At 38.1% G+C, this 22857-nt stretch overlaps 1 protein-coding gene across 2 annotated transcripts in view; it reads right to left on the reverse strand.

Moving 5' to 3' along the window:
• LOC146004330 (uncharacterized) overlaps positions 1-22857 on the reverse strand; it is an 84589-nt gene that overhangs the window by 46328 nt on the left and 15404 nt on the right. For both annotated transcript variants that reach the window (XM_083143100.1, XM_083143099.1), the window contains exon 2: positions 14858-15034. In XM_083143100.1, coding sequence (XP_082999226.1) covers positions 14858-14988 — 131 coding nt within the window. In that variant the 5' untranslated portion in view covers positions 14989-15034. The remainder of the gene's footprint in view (positions 1-14857; positions 15035-22857) is intronic.

A 22857-nucleotide genomic window follows, 5' to 3' on the forward strand; every position in this document is an offset into this window, starting at 1 on the left:
TAACATTATGCAGCCCTACTCAAAAATTGAGTTTTTTATGCCGGTGTAGAGCAGCGAAGTTTATTGTGTAATCCCCATTTTATGTCACATGTCACTACTTTGTCAAAAACTGAATACTTCAGTTCTGGGAGAGCAGAGAAAGGCACACTTCCAAGCAACGCATTGCGTATTCTTCTTAGGGATTTTTGATGGGTTGATTTGCTGTTTTAAGGTCACTTTATGCACAGTAAGACTAATCAGGGCTGGGCCTATGGTTTAAAGTGGGATCCAAACCACCATGTCCCTCCACAGGGTATCGAACCCAGAACACCTTGATTACAAGGCGACGATGTTACCACTGTGGCATCGGAGAGGCTCATTAGTTGTTGTTGTTGTTCATGGGGAACCCACTTAACCAGTTTCTTCACTATTCCAAGTTCATGCAAGTGTCTGTGCAATAATATACATTCAATGTCACAGCATTGTTCCTTACAGTTTGGCGAGGGTCAGATTCCACTAGTGCTCACAGTCCCATCATCGTCAATGGCTGCTAATGACTATCCATTCACTTTCAAGGGTCATATAGCTGGATCAGAATTTTTTCAATCATCTCTGTACGTTCATTTAGCGTGTCAGATCCAAATGGCCTGTTGATGTTCCTAATTGAATTTGATGCTTCCTGGCAAAGTTTAAACTTTTTAAAATTGATTAATTGATTTGGTGTTTTAAGTCCACTTTATGCACAGGAAGGCTAATCGGGACTGGATCTACAGTTTAAAGTTGGATCAGGACCACCATGTGCCTCCACCAGGTATCAAACCTGGGACCCCTTTATTACAAGGCTAAGAAACTACACTGCGCCATCGGGGAGGCCGAACTTTTTCTATTTTTTTTAAACTTTTTTTTAAATAAAAAGTAGGTGTATTTGACTTATATCCTGTATGATCACATGGCATGCTAGCACTTTACTGATTCCATGCTCATGTGCAGGGATAGACATGCATCACTTTCGATGCATTGGCACAATCTGCTGGAATTTGGGAATATCCAACATGTGACATTTCATGTGCAACGACCTGATAACACAAATTACAATCACATTGAACCATGTATCTGCCATCATGGCCATGCGGTCTAAGGTGTCATGTCTTGGTCTCCGGTTATGGGATACTCATAGGTTCAAGTCTCGTGCGGGAGTGTAACAACTGTTCTCCTGAGATTTCAGCATGCATATGGGACCGGTGGCCACCCACCACCATGATGAAATTGAGGAGTTACAAATGAGTAGTCAGTCATGAAAACCTATGACTGTGGGTTTGTCATGCTGATCACACATCATCCTGTAACTGGTTCGATGATCTCCCGCCTCAACAGTTGGGAAAGAGGCCAGTAGTAGGTAGGTAGGCCTGGTTCTCACAGGCTGTTGCACCACAGGTTATTATTTATTTATTATTGAACCATATTGTGAAATGCAAAGAGAAAATATATATATATATATTTGTCTTTGCGTTTATCAACAATTCTCAAGAAAAAACTCATACTAAAGAGCCGACCTCCATGGCAGTGGTTAACATAACATGCAATGTCTCCAGGAGTTACGGGTTTGATTCCTGGGTGCTCTCAGCGAGTGTCCCTTCATCAATTTTATTATATCATCACTCATCCTTCTCGTGTGCTTTTTATACAAGTCAAATTCACTTGTGTGTAGCTTCTTGTAAACTAATCATAAAAATATGAAATTTCTTGTTGCTGTCAGCTGTGAAAGAGCCAGAATTAATGTTTAATAAAAGTGTTGCAATCTTGGTAATGGTCAGATGAAAAGCATATCCAAATGATAAGCACGGAATAACAATCAAATTTCAATATACAGGGTGGCTCAATAAGTCACTTAACACCCCCAGTACAAGGCCACTGCGGCATGGAACTTGAAAATGGCGATGACCAATCGTTGCCTGGTCAAGGGGGAACCACATTGACGTCACCCCCATGGTCGGCAGCCATCATGAATTCAACTTCAGAAATTTAAATGGGAAGGGGGTCGTGCGACATATCAAAATGGGCTAGAATTTCACTAGGAAAACAACTGTGACATTTGTTTTCACCAAACTTTAATTGTTGCAGAGTTAACAATACCACAAAGTTATAACACATGCTCAATATGACGTCCCTCTTGCGCAACACACACGTGTAATCGTCTCTCCCATGACCTTACCACATTCTGAAGAACCTCAGGAGTTATTGCACTACAGGCATCCACAATGCGTGTGCGCAAGTGATCCAGATCCCTGATTTTCGTAGCATACACCATGGCTTTCAGGTGTCCCCAGAGGTAAAAGTCCAATGGTGTCAGGTCAGGTGAGCATGCAGGCCATTCCACAGTCCCTCGGCGACCAATCCAGTGGTGAGGGAATTGTTGATCCAGGTACTGGCGGACTATCATCCCATAGTGCGGTGGAGCACCATCTTGCTGAAACCATTCAGGATAGCTCCCATCCTCAGACAGTAAGGATGGTAAGATCTGCTCCCGTAGCAGAAGCAAGTAGCCCTCTGCATTTAATTTGCCCTCAATGAAAAATGGACCAACAAGTCGGGAACTCCAAGTACCACACCACACCATTAGCTTCCCGCCTCCCGTCACCTTGCTGGGATCTGTCCAATGTGGATTTTCGGGTGACCAGTACCGCAGATTTTGCTTATTCACCTCTCCCGACACATAAAAATTAGCCTCATCACTGAACAGAATCTTGCTACCGACGGCAGGGTCACGTTGCAGTTGTGCTATAGCCCACTCACAAAACTGCAAACGCCTGTCTGGATCGTCCTCACTAAGGTGCTACTGCAGCTGTATCTTATACGGATGCCAGTGGTGGTCACGTACAATCCTTTGAATTGAACCCCTGCTGACACCTCTTTCCAGCGCCAGTCTCCGTGTGCTACGGGTTGGGGACTTTGCAAATGATGCCAACACCGCTACAGCAGTACCCTCATCCGTGGCTGTTTTCGGACGTCCATGTCACCGGTAAGTCAATATCCGGACATTTTCAGTGATTGGTCTAACAATAAATACCACATAATCACATACTAACAATTATTTGAACAATAAACATTTAAGCAAAAAGGAAAGGACGTGTCACTCTCCCATGCGGAAATCGCCCTTAAATTTAAAGTTAGGTGAAAACAAATGTCACAGTTGTTTTCTTGGTGAAATTATAGCCCATTTTGATATGTCGCACGACTCCCTTCCCATTTAAATTTCTGAAGTTGAATTCAAGATGGCGGACATCAAGATGGCTGCCGACCATGCGGGTGACGTCAATGTGGTTCCCCCTTGGCCAGGCAACGATTGGTCATCGCCATTTTCACGTTCCATGCCGCAGTGGCCTTGTACTGGGGGTGTTAAGTGACTTATTGAGCCATAACTTTGTGGTATTGTTAACTCTGCAACAATTAAAGTTAGGTGAAAACAAATGTCACAGTTGTTTTCTTGGTGAAATTCTAGCCCATTTTGATATGTCGCACGACCCCTTCCCATTTAAATTTCTGAAGTTGAATTCAAGATGGCGGACATCAAGATGGCTGCCGACCATGGGGGTGACGTCAATGTGGTTCCCCCTTGGCCAGGCAACGATTGGTCATTTCCATTTTCACGTTCCATGCTGCAGTGGCCTTGTAATGGGGGTGTTAAGTGACTTATTGAGCCACCCTGTATTATTGTTTCACATTGTACACTTCTCCAAATGTTACTTGACCGCCCTGAAAGATGTCTAAGTCCAGAAATCGTAAACTTGGCAACATAGCTCTGCAGGACCAGCAGAGAGTAGCCACCTCTACTGCAGTTCCCTCTACTAGGCGAGAAACCCTGTGTGAAAGATTTACATTCTTTTTTATAACAAGAACTCAGAAACTATATTCACCCAACATATTAATAGAGAACAAAACGGAAAACTCAAGTATGAGGAATAATTTAAGAGAATACTTGCGATTCGGGATGTTACAATTTTTATCAGAGAAACTTTTGTGAGGTTGGAAACACTGCACTCGCTCGTGGCCCACCATTAAGAAATCGCTGTCAAATTTGAACACAAAAGGGCATAATTACGAATAGTTTATGCAAATAAAATACAGGGTGGCTCAATAAGTCACTTAACACCCTCAGTACAAGGCCATTGCGGCAGGGAATTTGAAATTGGCGATGACCAATCGTTATCTGACCAAGGGGGAACCACATTGACGCCACCCACACGGTCGGCGGCCATCTTGATGTCCGCCATCTTGAATTCAACTTCAGAATTTTAAATGGGAACGGGGTCGTGCGACATATCAAAATGGGCTAGAACTTCACGAGAAATGCAATGGTGAAGGTTTTTTCGACGTATCTTTAACCAGTAAAAAGTTATGACTGAATTCTTGTACCAATTTGCTCCTTTTCGAGGTGTTAGAAAAATGCCTTAAAATTTGTTTAGCGCTTCGGTAATGCATCGAGATCAAAGTGACGTCTATGGAGAGAATATGTGACCCTTGTCATCTGATAACTAACTTTGGACAAAAACTGGTTCATAACGTTCCCATAAGTGTTCTGGTGTTCTTCTCTATTGAAAAACTCTGTAAAAAAGTACCTTCTTCCATAAGCAAGGATGAAAAAAACTGTTTATTTAACAAATCCAAGTAGCCCTAAGCATTTAAGGTTCCGTTGATGGAAAATTGACTAACCAATCGTGTTCCACTCAGCAAGCCACACCATTAACTTACCAACACTAACCATTCAGCTTTGATCTGTCGAAAATGGGTTATCAGATAAAAATCATCGAATATTCTGTTTATGAACTTCCTTATGAACATAAACATTAGGCTTGTCACTGTGAAGGACTTTTAATTCAATGGAAGCGTCACACTGTAAATTGTTCGCGACAACCATTCATACTGCACAGCTCTTCATGGATGTATCCGATTAAAATAATGTGCAATGGCATGCGAACGTCTCTCCATAGACGTCACTTTGATCTCGATGCATTACCGAAGCGCTAAACAAATTTTAAGGCATTTTTCTAACACCTCCAAAAGGAGCAAATTGGTACAAGAATTCAGTCATAACTTTTTACTAGTTAAAGATACGTCGAAAAAACCTTCACCATTGCATTTCTCGTGAAATTCTAGCCCATTTTGATATGTCGCACGACCCCCTTCCCATTTAAAATTCTGAAGTTGAATTCAAGATGGCGGACATCAAGATGGCCGCCGACCGTGTGGGTGGCGTCAATGTGGTTCCCCCTTGGTCAGATAACGATTGGTCATCGCCAATTTCAAATTCCCTGCCGCAATGGCCTTGTACTGAGGATGTTAAGTGACTTATTGAGCCACCCTGTATAACAACACCTTTGCAAATACTGTGCATTGAGCGAAAAGTAAGAAGTGTCTCAATTTCCAGTGAAAATGTGTTCGGCGGATAGAAAAGTGGTAGTTTGCGCAGTCATCAATATGTTTCAAGACATTTGCTACAAGTGAAGTTGTAGAGTATTGGATATCTTTTTTCCAAGAAATTAATGGTCGTGGGTTCAAATCTTGAATACTGCAATACTCCTATAGAGCACACATGGACAGTTGGCTATTCACAGATTTAAAGTTTTAACATTCAAAGGAGTAGTTTCTAATCGGGAAAACAGCATGGTAGTCTGATGTGCACTTGTAATGGGTTTTAGATTTTTTATTGTTTTTTAACCACACACCTTTTACCAATCCTATATCCTGTACCTATGGAGAGTTCGACGTAGTTATGATTTATACACAACCTAAACGTGAGCAGCCTAAGGAAGGGAGAAGTTGCATCCCAAAACGTCGCAGGAGTTACCTTGATACTCGCAAAACGTAAGTAAATAATATATATATATACATACATATATATATATATATATATATATATATATATATATATATATATATATATTAAATGTGTGAGTAATTCGCACAACTTTCATCATGAATTCAAATTAAAGGACCTAAATAGTTAACTGTCATTTTTTAAACTACATGTTTAGTACTAGTGGCACAAGAAGAAAGTGGTACCTGTGGTGCAGTGGTATCGTGCTCAACGTGCGTGACAGGGGTCCTAAGATCGATCCCCAACCACAGCAGATAATTTTTCAGAAGGTGAGAAGCATTTGACGAAATATTTCTTCAGATTCATGGATATAACGTTGATTTCACCCAAGACTTGGAAACCTTGAATTCCAGACAGCTATCTAAATTGAAGCAGACACACTGATACTATGTGACAGGTGCAGAAACGAGATAGGAGGCATAGCTTAGTCATCGCTAGGGCTCGGAATTAGATGACCTGTAGAATAACCTTAAAATTGATTTAAAAAATGGCCTAAAATATTTTTGGCACTGAAAATGAAAGCTTGAATAATTTGATAAAACCCACTGTGTGGTCTAAACTAATAACTACTGAATAAATAGGGTAAAAGCAGTTATGTGATAATTTAGTTTTCCTTATATGAACTTCAAGGTTACATAACATACACTGCAACTTTATTTGTATAAATCATTCACCTCCATTGAGAATGGATCTTCCACGATACAGTAGACGGCCAACAACTGAAAATAAATTTGTGTTTGGCGAACATAAGTTTATATATTTTTTTTAATATTGTGCCTAATTTTATTTTAAAGCACAGATTAAAGCAATAACAGAGGCTAGCAAGGGAATCTAAAAGTAGGCTTCACACAAAGCATTTTAAGTTTGTTGCAGGAAAAATAAATTTACCAGAATTAATTATTTAATGCATTGCCAAATATTCCACTTGAAAATAATAGTTGTGCTTTTCCATTGACCATATACTTGCTAAAAGGACCATGTCAGGAAAATTAAATCTATAAGTTATGCTAGCAAAAATGCATTTAAATTCAAGAAACAACAAGGAACGATAAAAATAAGTTTGAAACTTAAGAAAAATGTAACAAAATATAAAAAAATATTGAAAATGACCTAAAAGCAAGAAAAGGGCCAACAAACTCAAATATATATAAATATATATATGTATATATATCTCTCTGTCTGTCTGTCTGTCTGTCTGTCTGTCTCTGTCTGTCTGTCTGTCTGTCTGTCTGTCTCTGTCTGTCTGTCTGTCTGTCTGTGTGTGTGTCTGTGTGTGTGTGTGTGTGTGTGTGTGTGTGTGTGTGTGTGTGTGTGTGTGTGTGTGTGTGTACATGTATGTGTGTTTTCTGGTTCTAGCTAAAGGGAAACGGACTGATATCAGATTTAGCGTTGTTCTGAAGCCTCAGAATTCTTCACCAACTTCCGAGCCCTAGTCAGCACATTCATTGTTTGGTCAAATACTTTCTGTTGGAATACAACAACAAATTAGATATTGTTCTATCCAAATTGATGAATATTCCTATTGCTTTTCAAAGAATAATAATAATAATTACTTAGAAAGAATGGTAAAAATAATCAAGGATATGTTGAGTAAATTAATTTCAAAATAATGGCAGGTTTTTCACATGTAGCATGCCTAGACTAAGTGGGAATTTAGTGCTTTGAAATAAATCTCATCTCTGAATTATATAATTACTGAACTCCTTACTGAACTCCATACTTAATGTACGAGGGGCAGTAAAATGAAAACCTAACACCAGCTACAAAGTGACAATGGAGTTTGTTTTATTCAAAAGTAATTGCCACAAGTGTTAAGACATTTATCCCACTGGGAGATGAGACGTTCAATTCCAGTCTTGTAGAAAGAGGTAGGTCGCTGACGGATCTACAACCTCACCCACTGTTGCACTTTCTCATCCAAATGAAACCGACGTCCACGAATGTCTTTCTTCAGGTCACCAAAAATGTAGAAGTCACAAGGGGAAAGATTGGGGCTGTATGGAGGATGTTCAAGCGTTTCCCAGGCAAATGTCTGAAGCTTATCCCTCACCAGATTGGCAGTATGGGGACGGGCATTATCATGCAAAAGGATGATTCTGTCCGACAGCATTCCAGAGCATTTTGACCTTATAGCATGCCGCAGTTTCTGCAACGTGTCTGCATAGCTCTGCACATTGATTGTGGCTCCACACTCTAGGAAGTCGACAAGCAGAGGGCCCTTGCAGTCGAAGAAGAAGCTCATCACCTTACCAGAACTTGTATGGACAGCTTGGATTTCTTTGGCGGGGGAGAATCGACGTGTTTTCATTGTTGTCTTTGCAGTTTGCTCTCGGGCTCAAAATGGTGGCACCATGTTTCGTCACCTGTGACGATACGTGACAAGAGTGACAGAAATGCATACTCTTCCTCGTGGTACGGCTGAAAATGACTGAGACATGCAGTCATTCTGTCAATCTTTTGTCCCTCCGTCAGTTGATGCGGAACCCAATGTGTGCAAATTTTTCGCAACTGCAGGTGATATTTGATAATGGCATACACAGAGCCATGACTAATGTCAACCTGAACACGAATTTCTTCCTCTGTGATTCGTCGGTCTTCCTGGATCAGACCATCGATCCTCGCAATCACATCAGGCATAATGGCTCGATGGGCCTGTCCCGGGTGCAGATCATCTTGCAGTGATGTGCGTCCTTCGCAGAATCTCTTCTGCCACTCGTGCAAACTTATCAGGGACATGAAGTGTTCGCCATACACTTCAGACATGCAACGATGAATTTCACGTGTTCCAGCACCCTCAGCCACCAAGAAACGAACCACACCTCTCTGCTCTTCTTTGTTTGCCTCCATTTCTAATGCCGGACAAACACACTTTTCACTACGCTCATCTCCTGAGCAAGTGTTGCCAACTTTTGCAAGGAATGTGTTTTATGGTGGGTGTTCGGTTTTCAATTGACAGCCCCTCATATCTGAATGTCATACTTAAAAAAAAAAAAGTTTTGAAAAAAAAATATGGATGGTTCAGGATTGGAACCCACGACCCATAAATTTCTATGAAAAAAGATACCTGAGACGTGTGTACTTTACCAATACTCTACAACTTTGCTTGTAGCAAATGCCTTGAAATGTGTTGATGACTGTGCAATCTACCACTTTTCTGTGCGACGAACACATTTTCACTGTTACTTTTTGCTCATTGCAGAGTACTTTCCAAAGGTGTTGTTATACAATTTACATAAACTATTCGAAATTATGCCCTTTGTGTTCAATCTTGACAGTGATTTCCTCCAGGTGGACCACGAGCGAGTGCAATGTTTCAAACCTCACAACAGTTTCTCTGATCCCAATTTTAACATGGTGAATCTCAAGTTTTCTCTTCATGTATTCCTCATACTTGAGTTTCCCGTTTTGTTCTCTATTAATATGTTGGGCGAATATAGTTTCTGAGATAATGTTATAAACAAGACTGTAAATCTTTCACCACGGGGTTTCTCGCCTAGTAGAGGGATCTGCAGTAGAGTTGGCTACTATCTGCTGGTTTTCCAGAGCTATGTTGCCAAATTAACGATTTCTGGACTTAGAAATCTTTCAGGATGGTCAATTAACATTTGGAGAAGTGTACAAATTGAAACAGACAGAATTCTTAATCACGGCAACAGAGTCAGTCCCTGTCAAATCAACCAATTTTAAAATAATTGGTTGCATGACAATTTTAGAAAAATATAATCTGTAGTACAGTCATGGACACTGTCGGCTTGTAACGATTCCATTGAAAGTCAATGTATTCATCACAAGCCGACAGTGTCTGTGACTGTACATATGTTTGTACATGTTTCTAGATATCAAAACCAATGTTCAAAAAAAAAAAAATTGTCTTTAGTTCTCCTGGGGTAGTCATTTTTCCAACATGGCGCATGTCTTTTTTTGCTCATGTAGCAGTTTACAGAAACCTTAATATCGCAAAAACCATTAGAGCTAGAGACCTGAAACATGATTCATTTTGTATCTAATGAAGTATACTTTATGACATTCAAGTATGTTTTGCTAAAAATTGCATCGTAAGTACGAAAATTATGGTGGAAATTTGGGTAACAATAGTTAGAAATTAGGATTTTTAAGCCCGATTTTTTTAATGAAAGGTTAGTCTAAGGCTTGAATTTTTTTTCATGTGTAGACCTACCTGGAGGGTGTCTGCAAATAAAGTATCAGTGCTTAGAAATGGAAACCTTTATTACAGCATGGGCTCAAACATGGCCGTTCATTGAATTTTGACAGTTATCAGGGTTAAATATCTCAGATGGGTCCCCTTCAAAAATTCTGAAATTTAGCACAAAGGAAGCCCTGTATGAACCTAACTCACAGTAAAAATCTCAACTTTTAGATCCAACTCATTTTGGTCAATATGAGGTAATGTATGTGACCAAATTTCTGATGTAGCAAAGTAAGGTTAAGCAGCTACATTCCATACTTAGAATAATGAAGCCTTTTCTTTTTCTTTTTTAAAGTTGGGTTAAAAAAAGTCTCAGAAAGTACAGTAACATAAGGTTTTTAATACTTCACTTACCAGAAATTGAAATTACATAGTATGACAATTGACAATCTGTGAAATCTCATTGCAGAATGTTTGATTTATTAGTTACCCATTACCAGTTGGTATTGTCAGCTACAGTTTCCTATTCATTCTCTTTGTTAAATCAGGCAAAATTCTTTGTTCTTTCACTAAGTTCCTAATTAAATATCAGAAACCTTCAGTTCATCACATTGAATTGAAAAAATTAAAGAAAATATTTGAATCTTTGTAATTCAATTAAGATTTATGATAGCTCAATCAAACAAAAACCATAATTTAGCAAATTTTCTGTTCTTTCATTTTGGTTATCTTCACTTTTTGTGTACAATCCGCTGTTTTCGAGATATTAATTTCTTTTTTAAATTCTAAGTTGAATTTTTGTCGCCATTTTCCAAGATGGCAGATTTTCCCCAAACATTTGGATGATGGATTTTTAATATATTATTCACTCTACCATTCCGCACAATCTGGCACAAAAACATTTATGTTGTAATTATTTCCGGGTGAATCCGTATATTTCCGCTACTAATATGAGACTAGTCAGAGTTGCAGCCAGTCCAGACTTCACATTCATGAACAATAATGCATGTCTGCACTGAGCCAACCTGGTGGATGATTTTCTTGACAGGCTACCGAGGTCAACAGATATGAATCCTACTTTGCATGCCTGGCATGCACTAGAGAAACAAGTTGCAGTCCATCAGCTGCCACCAATGGCACTTCCACACCCCCATACAGGTCTTTGTGAGGAATGGGACCACCTGCCTGCAATACTCTTGAGCCACCTCGTAGAGAGCATGCAACATTGCTGCAAATCATGTGTGGGCCCATTAGGGTTACCACACTCCTTATTAACTGACCTGTTGTTATGGAACCCTCACACTGACTATATTTATTTCTTTAGTTTGTCTTTGGCATATAGTTCTTACCTTAATGTTTTTTGCATGAGGGTTTGGTTATAAGTCATGGCAAAGGTAAAGGTAAAGCTCCCCGTGTACACATCACCATGCCATGAAGGCACATCTAGTGGATGAGGAGGTAGGGCTCCACACATTCTCAATCTTGGCCATTTTGGAGGTGAAGCGTCACGCTCTGGGGCTCCACACATTCTCAATCTTGGCCATTTTGGAGGTGAAGCGCCACGCTCTGGCTATCTTTTCCCCAGTTACCCTTTGATTTAAGGCTGGGGGAGCCCCAGGGCCAATTTTATGCAGGGTCAAGGCCTGAAAAATACTGACCTTAGATCCCACACCCCAGAAATCTAACTCGGGTCTCACACCCTACCAACTAGATGACTGTAGCTTATGCATAGTAATAAGTAATAGCAACATTCTCTGGCAAGAATACAGGAACAGAACAAAAATTTGAAATACACAAATAGAAGAGGACACTGTATGGACAATGCAGGTCATAACTGGCAGAGGTTGGTAAGGAAGTACCAAAAAAATTCATAAAAAAGTAGTTCTACATGTGTGTATTAGACACAAGGCTACATTGCAGTACAAAAACAAAAGTAACTATAGTACATTACAAGTAAGATCTTGCATTCCGAAGAGTGAGTCACAAGTAGTAGAACATTTTGTCTTTAGATGGCAGTGTGATTGGTTAATTTGCTTTATTTTACTTCACTTTTTGTGTCACTTTTGGCTAATTTGTGAAGATGGAGATGAGTGATGACCTGATGACATTGATGGACACTCACAAACATCCAGGCCCAAGCTGGGATTTGAACCCGGGACCCCTGGCATTGTAGCGCGATGTGCTAACCACTCTGGCACGGGGGCTAGCTAGATGGCAGTGTGAAGTATGGTTATCGCACTGAGGGCATGAGAACATACCATCCCAATATGATTTCGACCTCATACCTAAAGTAAAGGAACACATGCGCAGGAGACGGTTTTGGACACAAAATGACATTGTCATCACCATGAAACATGAGATGTCCTGACTCACACGCAGTGGCGGTCCCTCCATGGAACAGAGGGAACAGGCTGTTCCCTCCTACTTATCGCCCATTGAAGCTATTTAAATTATCTATAATAACATAATAAGAACACTTCTTTCTTCCGAAATCAACATTTCCAAAAGTAACGCCGAAGAAAAACATTCACCGTGATTGGGCGTTTGTTTACTTCACCTACCCTCGTCGTTCATCCCTCTACGGCCTGATGCCGAGTATTTCCGACTATGCGCGAAGGTAAACGATCCTCACCATGGAAGCTGAACTCTCTAGTTGTTCCCTGCGAGAGACATAGCGAATTCCTTTTCCTTCGAATTCTTGCTATGAGCTAAAGTTTAATTGCGTCATAGTGATAGTTTTGAGTGTAGTAAGTCCATATTTTCCTAATTTCATTGCAAAATTGTGTCTGTCATTCATAACAAACTGGAAAAATGTTCTATAGTTTAAGCGTCTGCTAAATGCAAAATAGCTTCTGAGGGAACAGCTCGCATCCATCTGTTCCACCAGCCTCAAGCCAAGGCCCAAGATGCATGCAGCGGCAGGACAAGAAAGTGAATGTTGCGAGCGTAGGGTTGTGAATGTTGTATGATCGACCGGCTGAAGACGAAGACGAAAGCTTTTAGTTCATTGAACTTTACAGAAAAGACAGCAAACCAATACCTATCCTAACTGGATTAAAGACTAAAACGAAATCATACACAAGTCATTTTCAAACAAGTTACTACAACTCTGTAAAATGATTAACTGGATACTCTTCCAGCGGCAAATTATTGTTGTCCTTGTTTGTTCCTGAGAAGGGAGTTTGGAACAGTTCGGGTTTTGTCACAATTTCTACAAATCTAACTCACGTCATGAAAAAACTCGGCCATCTGAATGTAATTATTTCATTGAGGTTGTTTGAATTACAAGAATACTCAACTCTACAAAAAAAATGTCAACGTAATCTACAAATAGAGATATGAAACAGGATTTGACCAAACATTTATTTCCTCTGATCACTCATAAATTGCTTTCATTATTTCTTTCTTTGTTGTGCATCAACAATTTTGTTTTTAATGTTTTCTTTACATTATATCATATTTGCTTTAACAATGTTATTGTCATAATTTTAATGTGCTTCATGTATGTCACTTCTGACAATTTGTAACACATGTCTCGTATATTTATTTAGTTCATTTCATTAAGGGTTGAATTTTACTTGGTCTACTGCATTATATTACGACAGCCATGGGAGGTTGGGGGGGGGGGGGGGCAAGTGCAGGTCACCTGTTCCCCTGCCTGATTTAGCACCACACGCCACTGCTCACACGAGAATGGTATTGGTATTCGATGCCTCTCACATCATTGGCAGCATGTTGTGAACACTCTGGGGAACTAGTTTAAATAGTTTAAGGATTCATAGGGCATTTGTGTACATGTCTTTTGTTTTTGTACTGCCTGTATAGCCTTGTGAGTAAAACACATATTTTATTAATTTTATATGGCACTTCCCTGACAACCTCTGGTACACATGACCTACAATGTCCTCTTCTATTGGAATTATTGTGTTAGTCCTGCATTCTTGCGAGAAAAAATAGTTACCATGATTTATGCCCTGTACTTTGATGTACATCAGAGTTCTTTTGTTTCAGTTTTACAGTAATGCCACTTCAGTTATCAGAAAGTTCAAGCTGTTGCAGCCAGGAGATTTCCAAGTGTGCACCTTTTGGTAATGATCTGTTTCCTAATATTTTAATTTGCTTGACTTTTGGACATGGGTGTAATATGAACATGCCTCAAATTCATATATTTTTACCCCAAATGGAACATGACTCTGAAAGGCACTTAATCGCATGGCCATGAAATTAGATGGGTTACAGAAGTTTGCCCTGTTGCCACGACGGAGCACAACCCTACGTGTTCGGAGGGTTTAGAGAATGAAAGGTCTCATTGTAGAGTTGGCCTTTGTAATCCATGTGATACAAACTGACAGTATTTGCTTGAAAGGTCAGGGATGACAACTGTATGCCCCAGAGAGAGGTTGGTCTGATGCTCAAACTAGGCCATACAGTCCCATGAAAGCCACACAGTGCATGGGAACCAGTGAGTAATGTGCTGCTCTCGCTTTGCATTTCCAACATGTGGCACCAGCTCAATTCAGTCCAGTCACCTATTTTCATGGCTGTGCGTTTAGATGATTTACTCAATCATCTTGCTCACTAGATCTGATTTAGATTCTAGCAGCACTAAAAGTAGACATCCATATAATATGCACATAAACACTGTATTCACATACAAAATAATTGTTAATAATATTTACCCAACAGTGACAACCTGGCTAAATTTGCTCAGAATACTATTCATCAAACATCTAATTACAATGATCAGAAGGCAAATCAAGAAGTGGAATAACATATAGACGTGGAAGAGATCGAAGATGTATATAACATAAATTGCTTGTGAAATTTGAAATACATTTAGCATTCATGCAACTCACCTTATATTCAAAGGAACAGCTTCATTTCGAATTGATTCAGGCAATTTAGAAAGCTCTGCCATTAGCTCCTTTTTCAAACTTTCAAATGTTTTCAATATTTCTTCATCTGTAAGTTTCTGGTAATCATCCATTTTCGTTCTGACGATTTACAGTTATATCTTCAATATATACAAATACCTGTCAAGAACAAAGAAATAACTGCATAAAATAAAAGTGTATTTAACAATTATTTATACAATACTTCCTTATTTGTCTCATTTGAGTTAATCAGAAGGTTTGACCTTTAACACCCAGGTTTCCAAATCTGTGTTCTTTGAACGTGCAGTGAAGAAAGAAATTTAAAAAAAAAAAAAAACGAAATTATTTACTCTTTTCTCAAAGGATTTTGACCTTGGGTGAATGCAAATTTGCACCATTGTAGTAAAATAACAATCTGTGTAGCTATGCCTTGCAGCTGAGTTCTTGCTGTCATCGGTAAAGGCATTCTGTTGTGAGATAATTTACTTATCACTGTCTATGTGAGAATAGGACCCAACACAATATTATTTTTATTTGTACGAATAAGTATGCAACACCCATGAATAAGTATTGAAGTTTTGGACATTTTAATTTGAACATCTATGAATTTTATTTAGGGTGACGTGTACAATTTGGTGTCACTTCTCTCATCCCTGGGTGAGAACTGATGGTCGCAACTGACGAAGAAGAAGAAGCAGTGTTGCCTAACTTGTGGCTCCAAATATTGGTTATGAGAGTGGTGGCACATGGCAATGAATGTATGTGTGTGTGTGAATTATGCAATAATATGTACTAAAAATGCATGATAGGATATGAGAAGGAACTTAGTCTTGTTTGAAAAAATTCTCCTCATGATGCACTAAATAAGTGTCAAACAGAGGTGGTCAAAATTTAAAAAACACATTTTCTCCATGAAATTTTGTTTTTCTCATACCTTTCTTGAATTTTTCTTAAATCCCTGAAAACGCAATTGTTTTGCACAGAATGAATATTTGTGGTACCGTACACAAATTCAAGAAATTAACTACATTAGGCTACTTAGGAACAGTTAGCTGCCAACACTCTTTTTCCCTCCTGATAAATGTATTGTTTTCTTATGATAAATTACAAGTGTAGAAACATAGTGATACTACATTTTTAAATTTTAATGATCATTTTGGCTTAAAGTGGGGATTGAAAGGGTATGCAAAACATAATTTCATAAGAAAATTCTCTTTTTACTTCATCTAACTCTGCCTGTATCAAGATACAATCTCAACATCATACTTCCTCTGAATCCAATAAACATTTCATTCAAAATAAAACTCATCTTATCTCTCCATGTCAAATAATTCATGCAATTGAAAAGTTCATCTTTCAAAATCTTTAACCATGTAAAGTATTAGGTGGGTTGGAACAATTGTGGAGCATCAAATATGGCCATGTTAAATGCACAACCTAATATGTACAAATTATTTAACTTTACTAGCATCCGGCCTGCAGTTCAACGAGCCACTTCTAGCTCTATCAAGGGTCCCTAAATGGTACTTACAAAAATGCACAATAACAGAAAGCACTGGAAAGGTGAAGTAGTAAATTCTCTTTTGTAACATTCAACCAATTCAGAAATTCGGCAATCGAGGGAGCACATACATCTCTCAGATTAAACACCAAGGTAAATACTACCAGATTATCTACTATCTCTTAATATTAAATGCTGGTATATTCTTACACTATGACTTAGTATATTTGCACCTTCTACAGCCCCTGGCCATATTATTAGACGCATTGCAATTTTTTTTTGAAAATAAGAGTTTTGAAGGGGAAACTTGTACAAATTGACCATTAGTTATCTGAAAAGTTTCCTGTACGTTATTTGAATCCTGGCAGATATGAGTAATACATACAAATGCACTTTCTTGCACAACATTGATAACAATAATAATAATAATAATAATAATAATAATACAAAGTAATGTAATTTGACACAGTGGACACTTTTAACAGTTCTCTTACTTTTCACATTAAAAATGTTGCAATGGGATTCTTTGTGGCTGAACTTTTGATTATTGCAATGATCAATATGAAAAGAGGATGTACTGTTGTTGTTACAAACAATACAATACCGTCAACACCAAACATCATTGCTGTTGATCGAACATGCTGCAGTTCAATTCAAGCTAAGTTGTTGAGAGGAGGACGTCTTGCGAATAGTGAATCGTATTTGTTCTAAATTTTGCAGTGATATTGTGTTTGTACACTGTCAGTATATTTTTAAAATTTAATTATTAACATTAGGGAGTCATGGTAAAAAAAAGTGACTTGACACCGAGAAAGATTGCTGAAATTAAGACAGTAATGAAATGTTCTCTAATCGAGAGATTTCTTGAAGATCTGATGTATCTGAAGCATCTGTGAGGCGAATAGAGAATGAAATTGAATATGGTGGAGAGTGTGAGCCACAAAGGAAAAACAGATGTGGGCGTAAAACAATTTTTACTCCAAGATCCTTAAGCTGTTTGAGGAACATTTGCCTCACGAAAAAGATTTGCGAGGAACATAGGAACTTAAAGATAAACTTGAAAAGAGTGGTGTTCTTGCATCTGAAAGAGCAGTAAGGCTTAGGATTTCTGATATGAAAATAAAGGTACTCAGACCTGCTAAGAAGCCAAAATTAACCCCTGCTATGATTCCTAAATGTTTTCATTGGGCAAAAGCTCACAAAGAAAAATATTTGAACTTTTGTAGATCTATTTGCTCTAGTGATGAGTGCACGTTTGAAATCTTGGAGAATAAATCTCTGTTTGTGAGAAGACGTCCAGGTGAAAAATGCAATCCTGGTTGTGTTGTGCAGACTGTCAAACATCCAATATAAGTTACGATATGTTCAGTCATTAGTGCAAAGGTACAGGATGTCTGTATTTGGTTCAAGGAACAATGAGGCAAGAACAGTATAGGGAAGTGCTTAGAAGAAAGTTGCTACCTCAAGTAAGAGAGTTGTTACCAAATGGAGAACCACTTGTATTCATGCAGGATGGAGCCTCATCCCATACCGCAAAATCAATAAAACAGTTTCTACAGAGTGAAAATGTTCCTCTCTTGCCCTGGCCAGGATATGAACCCAATTGAAAATGTTTGGTACCTAGTGAAAAAAGAAGTGGCAAAGCAAACAATTACGACAAGAATTGGCCTAATTGAAAAAATCATTCAAGTGTGGAATCACCATCCTCATATGAAGGAGACAGTACAAGCACGCATTGATAGTATGTCAAGACGAATCCAAGTACTGATAAAGGCCAAAGGTAGCTCAACCAAATGTTAAAATTGACTTCCAGTCATATGTATTGTATTGTATAGTTAATATTCAAGAAACACAGTAAGAAATTATATTTGTAATTATTAATGTGTCAAGTAATTGTTGTTTTTTGTTAAGGTTCACGTGTAATCAATGTAATATTTCATGTAATAAAATAAAGAATAAAAAATGGAGAATAACAAAAAAATTAGATGTACACAACATACAATGTGTGAACTGAGATGATCCATGCAAAATTGCAACCCACGCAATAAATAAATGTTTATTATCAGCATTCAAAGAAGTGTTGAGACTTGCGCACATTCAGTGCACCAAGGGAACAATTATTGACTAATGCACATTAATATTCCAATATTTCACACTTTAGGTGTGATTAACCCTTTTCCAGGGTTGGCATTTTGCCCAACCCGGTTGTTTTTTGTGGTTTTTTTTTTTTCAAATAAAACCTGACCAAAACTGGATTTTATTGTTTTTCTTTCAGGTTATGTTTAAAAATATATATATTTTAAACATGAAATACATTTCTCCCTGATAGTAATATATTGGAACATTCAATTTGTATTGTTTTAGTTCACTGAATCAAAAACTATTTAATATTTTGTGTTAACATAGTTAAGAATTGACAATGAAAGCTCTCACACCTTGAAATGATTATAAACTAAAAATATACATAACCCGTGCCATACATAATAGACCATTGACGGCCAGGCCTACCTACCAACTGCCGGCTGCACTCCCACCTAATCCTACTCTGAGGTGGGAGATCATCCAACCAGTTATGAAGTGACGTGTGGTCAGAACGATTAAAACCTCCAGTCATCGGTGAAGGTTTTCATGATCGGGGTACACTACTCATTCATAGCTCCCCCAATTTAATCATGACGGTGAGTGTTCATACACAGGCTGAAATCTCAGGAGAAAAGTTACATTTCCCCAAGGAGACTAAAACCTACACACGTCCCATAGCTGGAGCCCAAAAGCATGACCGCACAGCCAAAGATGATTAAGTTATCTAAAATACTATATTCTGAAAAATTTGACCAACAGTTTGATTCTACTCTTGCTGGATGGGATAGCAGTTAATAGATCTATGATGAGTTCCCAGGGTTGCGCATTGCAATACTATACCAATACTTGATAGATTTGGTGGTTTAGTCAACCTCCGTGGCAGATTGGTTAGCATAGCACACTGAAATGCCTGGGGTCCCAGGTTCGAATCCTGGTTCGGACATGGATGTTTGTGTTTGTTCCAATGAGAATACAGAGAAAATGTTGGGTCCTACAGCCATATCCCCTCAAGCCTTCACAGCACAATGCTACGTGCACGGGGAACTTTACCTTTAACTTCTATACAACATATGTTAGCTGGACACACACTTTTAAATATGCTTCAATACATTTTGATCACAGTTGTGTTTTCCCAATATTGTGTGGATGTTTCAAGTTAAAATATCTCTTCCGTGTATTACCCATGCCAAAATTTTAAGGCTGTCATATCTTATTGTCTTTGCTGATTTCATCCAAATGGAATATCATATCCATTCTCCAAAATATCTGGTTGCTATGAAACTAACAGTTCCCATGAAAAAAAAAAAACATTAGTGACTCCCAATTTGGATCCTAACATACATATACACTATATTTAAAAATAAATATCTGTCAAGCCATATGCCCTAAAATATTTAAGTCTCTTTTCATAATGTCCAAAAATGTACTTTACACAGATATTTGAAAGTGGCAACACAATTTGGAGCTACCTCAGAATATGAAAAATCAATTTTTCATCCACCATCATGAAATGCTTTCAACAAATGCAAATGCAAAATAAAATCATTTCCTGGGAAGATCTATTTGTGACACGAATTTCAGCTTAAAAACTCTAAATTTGCTACAGATATCCTGGTCTCAAAATTGGTGACATTCCCCTACCCTTCATAACTCCCGCCCCCCCCATATTACATAGTTTTTATTAAAAACTTCAAGCTCAAGTAATGTCCTAACGTAGCTGAGACTTGGGTTTCTTAATCTATGAAAATCTAATCTCAAATATTGGCATAACTTAAAACTCTCGAAAGGCACGTTAAATCAGTCTGTTGTCCACCATCTATAAACATGGTGACAAATTTTTCTTAAATGCAATATGACACCAATCTTTTAAGTTATCTTGTATGTAGCTATAAAAATTGCAACTCAAAAGCTTGACATTTATGGCAAAATGTATGTTTGCGATTTTAGCACCACTCCTCTCCTAAACTATGAAATATAATTTTAAAAGTTTTACTGCAAAATTGCGGACTGATGAATTATCTACAATGACTGATAGTTTAGTTCCTTATATTCTGAAAATGTATTGTAGACAGTTTTGGGGAAAAAGAGAGCATGGTACAGAGTGTGCATGCAACATGAGGAAAATCAGTTTTTCATTCACCATCTTGAAACACATCCTTTAATTCCACTCACATGTAATACATTTGCAGTCTATCAAGTTTCTAGCAGCAGAAACATGTTATCATGGTCACTAAATAGATGACTTGTCTTTCTTTGCCCTTCAACCCCACCCATGCTCATCCTAAATTGTGCATTACTTTTCGATAATTTTATTGTGAATTTGCATTGCAGGTAATGTCACAATGCTCCTGAAAGTTTTATGCACAAAGCTGGAAATTGCAGTCTATAAAAAGATTTGAAAATGTCAAAATATGAAAGTATACGTATGCATTGTATTTACTTGAGAACCCTACACCCTCTATTTTCAAGGGAAAAAATGAAATTGTGGTAGAGTATGAGAGTGCTCAACTTCTTGGGTATAGAGCTCCTAAGCACAAATAACATTTATCCTACCTGGGCAAGAAACCCATTACATTCAATCAATGCACTGAACTGGAGGGAGGGAGGGGTCACTGTGTCAGTGCAAGGCTTTGGAAAGAAAACAGAACATTTGCACTATACTAAATTTTGTAAAAATTGATTGTCACGGGTAAAACTATGTGGCTTGCCCAAATACGGAAGTGACTGATATCTAAAGTGCTACTACATTTCAAAATTATAAGCTTTGTTTGTTCAATGTTTTATCTAAATATTTCAGACCCTTTTGATTTTCGTTTCTTGGATATATGTTTGTATTATTTGTGTTAAAAGTCTATTTCTAGCATGATTTGAGAAAAATATTCTGGAAAAAAAAACACTGTGACTTGTACCACGTTAATTGTTTTGAGTATTACAAGCTTGGCTAAGCCTTTATTTGACAAGTTTTCTCAAACTGTTGACAATTCTAGAACCTCACAATTATTTAAAGCAATAATTTACATTATTTTCTGAAAAAAAAAAAAAATGAGTGGGTTTTTTTGAGGTGGGTTTCTCTGAAAAAACCTACATGGGGAAAACTGAGCTGGGCCCACCCCTGGGCTTTTCACTTCCTATAATGGGCACATGATGTTATCGTGAAACCTCGGCATAATTGGGCACAGTCAAAATCACTTGTTGCTTGCAATAATGCACACTCCTGAAGTTTGGTAACAAGGTCGTTACGTCCAGTCCTCATTGACAAGATGTGGAAGGTAGATTTCTGAAGTAGACATAATTACATGTCGTGGTCCTTCTACAAGTAAAATAAATGTCCTGGTCTCTGGATACGTATCACAAGCAATCTGGTCCCTCTATGTATTCTTTGGGCAAAATGGAAAAAAAGACATCTGCAAATTTCTCACCTGAATTCTCTCTTACATCAAGCATACAATGTAGTTAGTAGCGGGCACCAATTCTCAGCCATCCCTTGAAGTCCCAGTAGAAAATCAAGAGTATATATGCTGTGTGAATAAAGTTCGTATTGTATCGGCGTATACACTGGCAATGCATGGTGCAAGCCAATAACGTGATTGTAGTTCCTACCCAATGTCTGTTGAGCAGGTATTCAAACATAACACTGTGAGTCATCTCTTCCCTCGATTAGAAGCAAGGCTGCTGGTAGGCAGAAGCATCTATGAGTTTACCAGGAAATTACATATAACAACTGAGTAGCAATACTTGCGAACCTACTTAGAGGAGAAGAGAGACCCGAATTGTGATGAGTTTTTACGACATTATTTTAATGAAAATAAATAATGTTTTTATAATGCAAGAAAATCGTCACAACCAATAACAAATATAAAGCATATTCTTGAAGAAATTTCCACCCCACAAATTCAAATATGTCACACTTTCATACATGTAATCAACAAACAATTAAATTTGAAATAAAAAGAAAACATTTTTGTTCAAGAGAAGTAGCATGTTAATCGTACGAGAAATGATGTGTTAAATGCCACCAGTGGTCACAGCAGTTCTGAAGAGGTTCAATAAAAACATGTATCTGAATGAAATGAAAATAAATGAGTAAGCCTTCTCTCCTTGGATTGTATTACACCAACTCAAATGTAAAAACAAGGTTAGTCCAAAGTCCGATCAATCCCACCCATGGATTACAGACGTGACTGTAAAATGTTCTTATTTCTGATTGTACACCTATTCAAGGTTGCCCATGAATGAACTTATACCCTTAAAGAACGGATAGTAGCAAGCATGTGGAATCATGAATAACATCACACAGGAAAATCAATTATAGGCATTCAAAATAATTGAACCTATTAACCCAGGCAGGGGAGATTAGTACTATATATGTCATCAATCTATATTCATGCATCCCTCTGCC

This window comes from Lepisma saccharinum, chromosome 21 (assembly GCF_977018435.1).
Source record: "Lepisma saccharinum chromosome 21, izLepSacc3.1, whole genome shotgun sequence".
NCBI classification, from domain to species: Eukaryota; Metazoa; Arthropoda; class Insecta; order Zygentoma; family Lepismatidae; genus Lepisma; species Lepisma saccharinum.